The 13,330-nt window shown below is 47.0% G+C and overlaps 2 protein-coding genes across 2 annotated transcripts; both read left to right on the top strand.

The window, feature by feature from the left end:
- The first annotated feature begins 2,862 nt into the window (after positions 1 to 2,862).
- Positions 2,863 to 8,421, top strand: LOC123404238 (alpha-latroinsectotoxin-Lt1a-like). Its single transcript, XM_045098155.1, has 3 exons — positions 2,863 to 3,821; positions 6,874 to 7,409; positions 7,520 to 8,421. Exons 1-3 carry the CDS (start codon positions 2,960 to 2,962, stop codon positions 8,234 to 8,236), a joined length of 2,115 nt encoding a protein of 704 aa, XP_044954090.1. The 5' UTR covers positions 2,863 to 2,959; the 3' UTR covers positions 8,237 to 8,421.
- Positions 8,422 to 10,097: 1,676 nt separating this feature from the next.
- LOC123404246 (ankyrin-1-like) lies at positions 10,098 to 13,029 on the top strand. The gene is made up of 3 exons (XM_045098165.1): positions 10,098 to 11,009; positions 11,911 to 12,435; positions 12,548 to 13,029. Exons 1-2 carry the CDS (start codon positions 10,109 to 10,111, stop codon positions 11,994 to 11,996), a joined length of 987 nt encoding a protein of 328 aa, XP_044954100.1. The 5' UTR covers positions 10,098 to 10,108; the 3' UTR covers positions 11,997 to 12,435; positions 12,548 to 13,029.
- Positions 13,030 to 13,330: the final 301 nt, after the last annotated feature.

Genomic DNA, 13,330 nt, shown 5'->3' on the forward strand with positions numbered 1-13,330 from the left:
GTTTCCTCCATCTGCAACTTGTGAAATTGGCGCTTCAGCACTTGTGCCCTTGCCTTGGTGACGCGATCTTCTCCGATCCTCATCTCCTTGAGTGCGTTCCACGCCTCTCTTGCCGTCTCGAACTCCGCCAATGTCATCAACACGGAATCCGGCACAGACTGGGCTATGGCGGCCATGGCACCTTCGTCGGACTCGTCATCGACGTCGTCGTCCGTGATTGCCTGCCAACTCGAAGGGTTCGGAGAATAATCTTCATCTTCACCGCCCACATGCCGTAGTTGGCGTCGGTGAGCATCGGGTACTGGATGGGGATGTTGCGATGCGCCTGGACGTTAGCGCCGCTCGTTCCTCCACCACTGGTTGCTGACTTGACGCCCTTCTTCACCTTGTCGCCGTTCTTGTTCGCCTTGGCACCGCCGCTGCCGGACTTGACCGACTCAGCGTCGCTGTCCGTCATCGTAGATCGTAGATCGTCGAGGCTCTGATACCAATTGTTGGCTTTTGAACGTGCGTATGCAGCTGTACAGGCGTGCCTACGCGATTCTTGCTTCGGCCGGCTACTTGACGGAACTTGCGTAACTAGCGACACGAATAAAACTGATCGATGGATTTGATGGCTAAAGGCCCGTGTCGAGCCTTTGCTTTGTATTGCTTTTCGTTTTTCTGGTGTTACAATCAACACCCCTAGGGTGTCTTTTATACACGTCCACAAGGGACTATGGAAATAGACTAGGACTAGGAATCCTAATACTACTAGGACTCGGTTTGGCTTTCTTTCCTAATCCTACATGAGCAACATGATTAACATCTACACATATTGTAGTCCCCCAATCATGACGAGCCTCCTATGTTTCACTGGGAAGGATCTGATCCATCCACCCAACATAGCAGAGATCCCCTCAGGAGGTCTGGTCAGATCAAAGGCACAAACAATCACCTGCCATCCCTCACGTACCCCCCCTCGGGTCGCTCCCGTGGTGACCGAGGGGGAACCCTCCCTCCCTCCTCTCCTTGTCACCGTCGCCGGGCAAAGCCCAGCTGGCATCGGCGGCGGCGGGACTTCCTCTCCCCTCTGCTGACCGGAACGGTGCGGGTGGTCCTCTCGGCGGGTGGCGGCGCGCTAGTGGCCTGGTGTAACGGCGCATGCTTGGGTGGCGACGGCGGGCTACCGTGCGTGCTCCACGGCTGCTGTGGCCCTAGTGACTGCGTGGATGGCTGTCTGGGGTGTGCCCGTGGTGTCCGCGGCCCCGATCTGGCGAGGTCAGATCTGGTCATCGGCGACAGGGGTGGCACGGTGCTGCCCCCTGGCGTTACCTGACAGAAAAATATTTATTTAGAGCATCTCCAACAGCCGCGCTACGCGCCGCGCCCAAAAAATGCATTTGCCGTGCGCGCAGGCGCTGGCTCCAACAGCCGCGCTATAATGCAGCGCGCGCGCGTCGCTCCAGCAGTGTCCAAAAATGCAGCGCGCACAATATTTTTTTAATACATAGATTGCATTCAAATAAAAAGGATACAAAGTTTATATTGCAACTAGATAGGTAGTTGGAAAACATAGATAGATATTCGGCGCTATATAGTTCGAAAACATATAAAAAAAACTAATCCCAGTCGCTCCAGTCATCTGCACCATCGTCGTCGTCGTTGGTGTCGTCAGAGGTCGACAGCCAGCAGTCCAACCAACGCTCATCTTCTTCAGTGAAGAAGGACCTCCCGCCTGCATTGACGAGGTCGGCCTGCGCACACGCCAACGCCTTCCGACGACGCCTATCCAAACGCTCCTCGCGGCGCCGGCGCGTGTCCTCCTCGCGGCGACTTGCCCAATATTGCTGCTCGTAGGCGACGTCCTCCGGGTGGCGCCGGCGCCACTCCGCCATGACCCGCTCGTCCTCCTGGGCGACGAGGAGGCGGCGCTGCAGCGCATTGTGCTCCGCACGATCTTGTGCGGAGTTCAGACGAGGCGGCGGGGCGAGGTCTAATGCCTGCTGGAGCGTCTGGACGTCCTGGAAATTCATTTGGCGGCTCGGCCTACCTAGGCGCCACGCCGCCGCGTCGAACGCGCGGGCGGCCTCGTGCGCCGTGTCGTACGTTCCGAGGCTAAGCCGTAGATCGCCGGAGCGTATCTCGGCGTAGAAGCCGCCGTGGGGGCGCTGGCGGACGCCGCGGTAGCCCGATGCAGAACGGCGGCGCGGCGGCATGGTGGCGCGTCGGGCGGCGGCGCGCTGGAGCGCTGGGGCGGCGGCGGCGCGAGAGGCAGAGAGAGAGAGAGAGCGCGCGTGGAGCGGTGGCGCGAGGGAGCGCGCTGTCTTTTATAGGCGTGCGGGAGGTGGCGCCGCGAGAGGCCGCCATTTCGCGCGCGCGCAAGCGGTTCCCGCTCGCGCGGTTTTCCCGCCGCCGCTGGAGCGCGCCTTTCTGCACCGCGCGCGGTAAAACTGATATTTAGCGCGCGCGCGCCTTTTTGCGCGGTTGTTGGAGATACTTTTAGAGATGTATAAATTTTCAGTATATTCGCATTTCCCGTGTACTCGTAGAAGAAAAAAAGCACGACAGCAAGGGTACCTTGGGTGCAAAACATGTCATATTGTCCAGCACTCTGGTAGCAATCAATCACTGCATGGGTACCTTCGGTGCAAACAGTACGAGTGTTGTACATGCGACAATGAAATGTGTACTGTACGCATGGGGAAAATATTGTCCAGCACTCCAGCCCAGGTAGCAATATCAAGCAGGGGAACGCGGCCGTGCATTTTCCATTTTAAAATGCATTGCAAGTATGCAATTACAAGTAACAATTAAGAACTAGACTTGGTCTTCTAACTGTGTCTTTAACTAAAGGAGTAGGCTTGGCTGCATTTCTTACAGGTTTGTATACTTACGATATTTCCGGGTAGGAGTTGAGCACACAACTAGCTCCGCCAATACCTTGAGCATCCAACTACTGGTTTTTAAGGACAGTGCAATGGAGGAGGTTGACCCGATGTTGGCGATGGCATCAAGCACAGGCGTTGTAGCTAGTAGCTCGCCAAATGCTCTGGCGGTCGGCCTTTGGGATGCCCAGCAGTTGGAGGTGATGTCGCTCATAAATCCCATAAATCCCCTGTTGCTTGCATCCGCGTGTGTTGGCTCCTCGGAAGCACTGGTTTTTCTTTTCAGAAGGGAAGACAACCAAGAACCACCAATGTTGATCCCTACTCAAGACTTTCTTGACTTGCTAGAGGGATACACCCCCGGCAGCAGCACCAGAAGAAGTCCGAGCGTGCCTCAAGCCTATGCCAATGTAGAAGATGGCGTTGACCAGCCGTTTTTCCGAAGCACATCCCGGCTCCTCGCCGGGGTCACCGCTGAGGGGGACACCGCGCTACATGCTGTCACCTGCCATGGGGATACCGCAGAATTTCAGGAGTGTGCTAGGATCATCAACGAGAGGGACCAGCGCCTCCTGTTTGCGGTAAATAGAAAGGGTGACACTCCCTTGCATTGTGCCGCCCGAGCTGGTAGATCTCGAGTGCTCTCTTGTCTCATAAAACTAGCTGCAAGTTGCAACAGGCTGCATGAGCTTCTGAGGAAGGAAAATGGGCTAAAGGAGACGGCCTTGCATGACGCTCTCCGCATTGGAAGAAAGGATATTGTGGAGAGTCTAATGGAGGCTGATCCAGAGCTGGCTAATTATCCTAAAGATGGAACTTCACCATTGTACCTTGCAATTCTACTGTCAAAATGTTCCCTCCCGGAGACACTACATGATAAAAGCAATGGGAATCTCTCGTACGCCGGGCCAAATGGGCAAAATGCCCTACATGCTGCGATTTCTCAAGACACAGGTATTAATTTTCTAATTTGGAAGTTGCTACTCCGAATTAACAATTGAGCAAATGCATAAATTATTTCAATCTTAAAATGCTTTGGTTGCCGACAGATTTTGTTTACATTCTTGAGTATGTGCATTTTTATGTTATACATGATGCGAGGGACGAGGGGTCCTAGAAGACTTGAATGGCCACACTTGGTTAATTCGAAAAACAGAGGCCGGCCCAAATGGGCCGCAATGGACATTTCCCGCATTTTGTCTCGTAACCTATTCAGGCACCGAAAATGCCAATAGAGGCCAAGCTCCACGGAGGTCGGTATTTTGAAAAAGCCATATTTCAAACTTTCAAAAAAATCGAAAGAAATTCCATAGAAACTTATGAGATTTCCGAACGCATGTGTGAATAAATTAATTGAGATTTTTGTGATTTGTAGGCTGTACAAGAAAAACAAAATTCTGGCCCAACAACAAAAGAAAAACCTGGCCCATTTTAGAAATGCATTTTTGTCTTTTTTTTATGCCACGTGTGTACATGGTTATTAATTTTTGCACATACGCAATACACATCTGTGCTAGTGTATTCAAAAACTGCCACAAAAAAATCACATTGTGAAAATTCGTATTTCCAAAAGGAGCTCCGTTAAGCTTGGCCTCCATAAGTCCTCAGTCGTTTACACATCTTACACCAAAAGCCACACATTTGTAGTCAATTAGTACTCCTCACTACCTAGAGCAAGGCTAATAAGAGCATGGTTAATAATACAGCCAACTGCTGGCTATATGATGTTTCTATATCATCTCTAGCCAACAAATACATTTATTCATACAACAAGGATAGCCATAATGTTGGTTATAAGATTAGTACTTTTTCTCATCTTTTCTCTATCTCTTTCTTCACGTTTATTACATCTGTCTAGAAGCACACATATAGATAGGATCTTCCATGAGAGACCACTCTCCTTATTTTTCCATGCCTTTCTTTTCTACATAGGCAAAATTGCCATGTAAGTGGGCTTATAGCCTACTACATCCGTCCGGGATTGCTAGTCCGGTGAGTCCCAGAGTCGAATCCATAAATACAAGGCCCTGATGTATTTTTCGATGCACAATCAATATGGCCTTCCTCGTTTTGATTATTGATAAAGCTCCGCCATGGGCCCATGGCTCCTCTCTTCATCGGGTGTGAACTTGTCCGCCGCCGCCGACGCCGACGATGAAAGGTTGGTCACTGTCAATGGGCCAGCCTCCTCCTCCTACTCATTGACGGAGATAATGGTCACCGACGTACTGATGAAGTCTGTGTCCTCCCGGGTTGAGATTTTCGGGAAGTTGAGCTCCTCTAGAGGCCGATCAAAGCACCAAGCGAGGATATCATAGGCCCGCGTCGCTATGTCTGGCGACTTGAACGTGTCAAGCGAGTAGCAATGGTTGTCACACTGGAACTCAACGTCGAAGTTGCCGGAGTCACGCGCCCCCACGCCCTTGATGTCGGTCTTGCTCTTGGACTTGACCTTCGACGGTCTGGCGGAGGTGCGGGTATGGCGCCAAGGTGACAAGACGAGATTCTGCCGCCGACGAGGTCTAGACGACGGCGACACGGAGGTGTTGCAGCGTCGGGTAGGGACGAGCAGCGGACGAATGAGGCGTCTGGCTACAGTAGCGGTGAAATAGGGGTTGCGCTGCGGCATATTCAATCGGCGCGCACGGCACCGATAACCGTGGGAGGGGGTAGAGCTGCGGTGGCGTGCGGCTTATGTGGAATCCGCCAATTTGATGTCGGCGGCACTGCGCTAGTGGTGCAATGTCCCGCGGGGGTGGGAACAGGGCGGATGTGGGCGCAAATTTGTTTTACTGCACTAGCCCATGTGTTGCATATTTGTAACACTCGATGCCCCCTATTGATGGTGTTGTTTATTTGGAGGTTTTTCTTTTCTTTTTGTAGATAGAGCACCTATTCAAGCACTATTTTAGCCTAAAAAGTGCTCCTCCCTTATTTTGTGACACCTATTGGAGATGGCCATCCCAATGGGTGCCCATTACCCGTGTATCCTGCGGTAAAAAACCTATTAGGGTAAGGATATGGGTCAAAAACATATCCATGGGTACATAAATTGGAAAATTTGAAACCGATCGGATATAGGGGGTAAGGGTTTATACTAAAACCTTACCCGTGTACCCATGTACCCGCATATAATCTGAAAAATATACCTTTAATATTATTTATCTACATGTTAAACGCATTGTATGTACATAAATCTCATAGCTAGCCCACGTTTAGAATGTGTTGTTGTTACGAGTATGTGTTGTTGTCATGAAATGTTGTTGTTTACACATTATTATTATAAATTCTTGTTTATGACTATGTAATACTTGAAATGATGTGTTACAAATCTAAACAATTTAACCGCAGTTATCCATTTATCCTGACGGGTGATGGGTATGAGAAAAAATTGTATCCGTCGACCGGTATGGATACAAATGATAGATAAGGTTTGGAGCAACGGGTAAGGGTAAGGATCAGTTCAACCCATACCCAAACCCGACGGCTGCCATCCCTAATTCGGTATGGGGTGGCTCCACCCATACCCAAACTCGGCACTCAAAGAGTATGGGGTGGCTCCACCCAAACCCGGAGCTGCATGTACATATGCATGGGTGTCCCTACACTTTGGGGGCCTGTGCAACCAGGAATCCAGGATGCACATGCCCAGGCTCGGCTTGCATTTCCATATTTGTGTTTCGTTTCCACCTTTTTCGGGACAGATGAAACGTTTCCGTTATGTTTTCTTTCCTGCTTTTAAAAGCGAGATTCAAAGGTATTTCGCTCAAGATAGCCTGCGTGGAAATATGACCTTGTAGAAAGTTTTGCGCATTCTTATACGTATTATACATTTTTTGCGGGAACTTATACCCACAAGTTAATGCCTGGATGTTCCGTTTTGCTAGTGGAACTGGCCGTAATATCACATGAGAAAAAAAAAGTGTCTTTTTCAAACTCTTTATCATTGTCCTGGTCGTCATGTTTCTTTACTTGCCATGGACTAATAAACAGTATGCATTTTCAGTGATCACAAAACATGTGTTGAACTGGAATAATAGCCTTACCACTCGTCCGGACAGAGACGGAAGTACACCTCTTCACTTCGTATCAAGTTTCTGGCATTGGCCGGCAGGGGTTAAGCAATTATTAGAAGCTAACCCATTATCAGTGTATCAGGAAGACAACAACGGATTGTTCCCCATACATGTTGCTGCCTCTATGGGCGTTGAACATACCATAACCATTATTCTTGAAATGTTTCCTAGTTGTGCTGGATTGCGCACTGCTCGAGGACAGACGTTCCTTCATGTTGCCATTCAGAAAAGAAGAAAGAACATAGTCTCATTTGTTTGCCGAACACCATCTTTGAATTGGATTTTGAATATGCGAGACAATGATGGGAACACTGCATTGCATTTAGCTGCCCAGGCTCGGAACCTTTGTAATTTTTGTTCTGTGTTTGCAAACAAGAAAGTGCAGTTAAACATAGCAAATAATAACAATCAGACTGCACTTGATATATCCAGAAGTGTGCTTCCTGACGGAACGTATTACAGTTTGGTAATACACTCTCAAATTTATTAATTATCAATGCTTCGCGTTTTCAAGCAAAATGAAACAACGTATCAGCCGTGGACCGTACGGTTCTCATATTCCCATTTTTTTTTCAGGACAATGGTGATCTGATACGCAAGGCACTCGAGGTGGTTCATGCTAAAGATAGCTGTCTTCGCCAGGATCTTGAAGAAAAGTATAGTCGAAAACTAATACCAAATCACATGATTATAGAGGCAGAGAAGGTCAGAGATTCAAGCCAAATGCTAGGACTTGGTTCTGTTTTAATAGCAACTGTGACGTTCGGTGCAACCTTTGCTGTTCCTGGAGGTTTCGTAGCGGACGATCATACCAACAAGGGCACACCAACACTTGCTGGGAGGTATGCCTTTGATGCATTCATGATGGCCAATGCATTAGCTTTTATTTGCTCCTCAATAGCAACAATTGGCCTCGTGTATTCTGGAATCTCTATGGTTAACTTGAGGATCCGCATAATGAACTTTAACGCATCTGTGGTCTTCATGTCAAGTTCGGTCACAAGCTTATCTGCTGCTTTTGCACTGGGTGTGTATATGGTGCTAGCTCCAGTTGCTAATTCTACTGGCATTGCCATCTGTGTGCTCAGTCCCCTCGTGGTGCTATATAGAAATTTTGAATTCTTACTAAAGGCGGATATTCTTGCACGGCCAATATGCGTTCGAATTGGACTAAGTCGCGGATTAAAATGGTTAGCATTAATTATCGGTGGCCAAATCTTCGTAGAACTCTGGCCCTTCATATTTATATTTGGTTGGGCTGCAATTGCACAGAAGCTCGAAAACCACCCCTGATGACAAGAAGCATCAAACATGTGATGAGTTGAAACTAAAGGAAATGGATCTGCAAAGCTTTGTGACTAGTCATTCATCAGCATATGTTTGTTCAGAACGTATTTTATGGAAGTTTTTTTATGCGTTATTCTTGGCTTGTAACTTTGTTCGTACAGAGTACTTGTGCTTGTAATGAGTAAATAAGGTTTGCCATATTTTTCCAAAAACTGCAATCCGAATGGTTGCGTTTGTGTATACCTGACGCCTATGTGCAAAGAATGGCCGGTTGAGTTTGCATGGTATGTTATCATGTCACGAGTATGTTATCCAACTAGTTAACTAGGCTGGTTTTATCAGGACGAATATTTAACTAGGGTTGATGCTTAACCCTTCCCCGGGCCCTGCAAAAGTCGGAGCTACGTGCACCGGACTGTCCTTTTTCAGTGCTTGAGATTACAAGCAAATGAAACGTGGATATGAGTAATTAGCAGAATGTAACTAACTATATGTCACATCGGTGTTGTGTGGGTGGTGTTGTATGGAATTACTAAGTACTGGTTGTGAAGAAAACTACAGTCTGTTAGGTTGATCTCTTCCTTGTGGGCCCAACGGCCCATCGGACCCTTGATTCACGCGTCCTAATCGGGGGCGCCCAACCCATTATGGTTGATGGGCCCCTGTGACATGTGCTATAAGTAAAGAGGTGGGGGCCGGGGCACGTGATACAAGGTTAACCGCACCGCCAAACACCCCACCGACATCCCCTTCCGATCTAGGGTTAGCGTAGTGCTCACGGGAAGCACCGCCACCACCTCACCTCTCTCTGTTGCCGCCGCCGTCACCACCTCGCCATGGATGCCGGCGGGAGCACCTCAAGTGCAGGAAAAGGTAATCCCCATCATCTCTATCGGACATATCTAGCCTAGTAGATCCGAAGGTTCTATCATAGTCATCGTGGTAGGGTCGGACTGTCGGGTCCGACGTGGCGGGCGTGCACGGGCGCTCCCGGGCTCCCACATATCCGGCCCATATTTGGGCTGGAAATCGAAGGTGTCGGTCAGCCCGGACGGTTGAGGCCGGTATGAGAGGCCCGTCTGGGTCAACTTTTTGTGACCAAAAAGTGACCGGACGGCCTGGCCGAATGTTTGAGGAGGATTTGAGAAATCCTGTTGTAGATGCTCTAAGGAGCTAGCTTGACCCTCTTTCTGCAGCCTCATATAGAGGAGCTATATATAGATAGTGGGGCGATCCTCCTTCTTTAAAAAAAATATAGATAGTGGGGCGAAATCCTGTTTCAAGGGATGTTATTATGTTATAAACAAGCAAATCGGCTGCCAGCTTTTTATGTTTTACTAGAACACAAAACATTATCTTTTGTACACGAACACACACATGCACACACCTTGTCCTATAAACATGTCTTTTGGCGTACATCAAGCAGATGAGTCCAGTCTTCAAAACTTGGAACTCGTAGTTCCAGGACAATGCAGATAAACAAGGAAATAATCGCAGCCCTCAAGGCATTGTTTGACCCTCCAGTCACACTTTGGGGAGGGCATAGCGTCAGTCATGTGCTGTTCCGCATCCCTAGGTCATTGGGATGATAGATTATGTCCAACTTGATGGATCTTTGCGCACTAAAATCACAAGATCAGCCAATTGACAGCCATGTGTTCCGATTTAGTAAGAGCCACCAGGTCACCACCAAGAAACAAGACAAACTGAGGAGACTTTAGTCTTCAGCATACCACTCACTACGTCTTTAACTAAAGGAGTAGGCATGCCTGCATTTCACAGGTTTTGTTTACTTGAGGGTGTACCCGGATAGCTAGGATTAGAGCTCACAACTAGCCCCATCCATACCTTGAGTAGTTCCTAAGGAGAGAGAGTCCAATGGAGAGGTCTGACCCGATGTTGGCGACGCCGTCGATCACCGGAGTTGCACCTCTTAGCTCGTCAAATGCTCTGGCGGTTGCCCTTTGGGATGCCCAGCAGTTGGAGGTGATGTCTTCCAGTAATGATTCCCCCGCTGCCACTGGCGGGGACACGAAGCCGGCGCCCATAAATCCCTTGCTGCTGGCATCGGCAAGTTTTGGCTCCTGGACGGCACTGAATTATCTTCTAAGCCAGGAAGACAAACAAGCACCACCGATGATCCAGCCTACTCAGGTATTTCTTGACTTGCTAATAGGATACCCTGCCGGCAACACCACCAAAGGAAGATTGACGGTACAGCAAACTTCTGAAGATGTAGAAAATGTCGTTGATCAGCCTGCTTCATCCAAGGCAGCTCTGCTTCTCAAGGGCGTCACCGCCAATGGAGACACTGCACTACATGTGATTGCGAGCAACGGCGACAGCAAAGAATTCTTGAAGTGTGCAATCATCATCTTCAAAAGGGACCAAGACCTCCTGTTTGCAGTGAATAATAAGGATGACACTCCCTTGCATTGTGCCGCCAGAGCCGGTATGTCCCAAATGCTCTCTTTTCTTGTTGAACTTGCTGAAAATTGCAACAGGTTGCACGAGCTCCTGAGAAAGGAGAATGTGCTCAAGGAGACAGCCTTGCATGACGCGGTCCGCATTGGAAGAAATGATACTGTGGAGCTTCTGTTGGGGGCTGATCCTGATTTGGCTAATTACCCTAAAGAAGGCACTTCCCCATTGTACCTCGCAATTTCACTGCAAAGATATACTATTGCACAGACCCTGCATGACAAGAGCAATGGAAATCTCTCATACCACGGACCCTATGGGCAAAATGCGCTACATGCTGCAACTTTTCGAAGCACAGGTATTCAATTTATATTGAAAGTTAATTAGGTACTCCATATTATCAAATGAGTTTATATATGTACAAATTATTTCAAAATTTAAGTCTGTTGGCCACCTTGAAATTTTGTATACATGTTTGTTGCATGCGCGTATGTTTGTCATACATGATGGGAGGGATCATTCAAGACTTCACTTGTGCAATTAGCCTATGCGGAAATATGACCATATACCCCGATTAAGTTATATTTTTCACATTTTTGTTAGGTGCAGAATCAGGTGCTACATAAACAACTAAAACTAATAAATATAAAATCTAAAAGTATTCTTGAATTCCACTTTAAAACATTAAAAATTATGAAGCGTAAATCGAAATGATGTATACATGAGGCCGGAAATCAATTAGATAAAGTCAAAATAGTGCATTTCTCAAAGAATGTGAAGGATCAACTATGTAGGTATATATGCTCCAGTCGCCCAACACATATTATGTGCCCACGAGAGCACATAATTAATGCAACAAATTAACCGATATCTTGTATGCATGAACTGTTGATGTGCCAAGGTAGCGCTGCATGGACATACTAACTGTTGATGTTTGCATGGCTAGAAAAAATAGGTAGTGGGTTATAGTGTATATGTGATTAAAACTTCTCTTAGAATACACTAATGCGCATGGTAGAAGATTCTCATGTGTATATCGGACATATGCTAGTGGATCTAGCTAGTGGATCAAGGTAATAAATCTGATGAATGCTAGTGGATCAAGTTAATAATGTGACGGCTACAACAATTATGACGATGCGAAAGCACGCTTGTTAAAGTAATTAGAAGTAATGGGGATCACTCTCTTAGATATATGCTCATGGCTGTCGTGTTGTCTCACTTACCTTGGACTAACTCACAATATGCCATATTTTCAGGGGTCACAAAACATGTATTGAACTGGAATAGTAGCCAAAGATGGGAATACACCCCTTCACTTTGCTTCTGTTTTCAGGCATCCTGAGGGAGTCAGACAGTTTAGACAATTATTAGAAGCTAATCCTTCACCGATATATCAAGCAAACAACAACGGATCATTCCCCATACATGTTGCTGCCACCATGGGTGCGAAAGATGTCCTAAACATTATACTTGAAAAGTTTCCCAGTAGTGCTGGCCTGCGCACTGCTCAAGGATGGACATTCCTTCATGTCGCCATTGAGAAAAAAAGGCTGAACATAGTCTCCTTTGCTTGCCAAACTCCATCTCTAAATTGGATTTTGAATATGCAAGACAATGATGGGAACACTCCACTGCATTTTGCAGTCAAGTCTACAGTGTTTTATAATTTTTGTTCGCTGTGTGGTAATATGGAAGTGGACTTAAGTTTAGCAAATAACAATAAGCAGACTCCTCTTGATTTGTCCACAAGTTTGTTTCCTCGTGGACTGAATCATGTTTGGGTAATATATTTTCGCCCTTATTTATTCCCAATGATTGGCCTCTTTTAACTGAAACAAATAATTCATGTCTAGTATCTCCATATGGTACTCATATTTATGTTTGCTCTTTCAGAATAATGACCAGATGATATATGTGGTACTCAACTTGGTTGGTGCCAAAAGTAGTTCCGTTCTCTTGGATCATATTGTAGAAATGGACAGTTTTCGTGTAAAACCAGAGGATAAGGTCCAAGAAGCACAGAAGATGAAAGAGGCAAGCCAAATGCTAGGCATTGGCTCAGTTTTAATAGCAACTGTTTCATTCGGTGCAACTTTTGCTGTCCCTGGAGGTTTCATAGCAGATGATCATGCAAATCGAGGCACGCCAACACTTGCTGGAAGGTATGCGTTTGATGCATTCATGATGGCAAACGCATTAGCTTTTATTTGCTCCTCAATAGCTACTGTTGGTGTCATGTTCACTGGATCTCCTTTGGTTAACTTGGTGACTCGCCAAATTAACTATTGTGCATCTATTTTCTTCATGTCGAGCTCGCTCACATGCTTGGCTACTGCTTTTGCATTGGGTGTGTATATGGTGCTAGCTCCGGTTGCTAATTCTACTGGCATTGCCATCTGTGTGCTCAGTCCTCTCGTGATGCTATATAGAAATTTTGAATACTTACTAAAGTTGGTTATTCTTGCATGGCCATTATGCCTTCGAATGGGACTATTTCGCGCATTAAAACAGATAGCAATGATGATCGTTGTCCTAATGTTCTTTGAACTCTGGCCCTTCATACTTATCTTCAGTTGGGCCGCAATTTCTCGGAAGCTCCGAAACTTCTGATGGCAAGAAGTAACAAATGTATGATGAACTATTGAAGTTAAAAGAAATGTGTGTCTTACTAGAAAT

This window comes from Hordeum vulgare, chromosome 1H (assembly GCF_904849725.1).
Source record: "Hordeum vulgare subsp. vulgare chromosome 1H, MorexV3_pseudomolecules_assembly, whole genome shotgun sequence".
Classification (NCBI taxonomy): Eukaryota; Viridiplantae; Streptophyta; class Magnoliopsida; order Poales; family Poaceae; genus Hordeum; species Hordeum vulgare.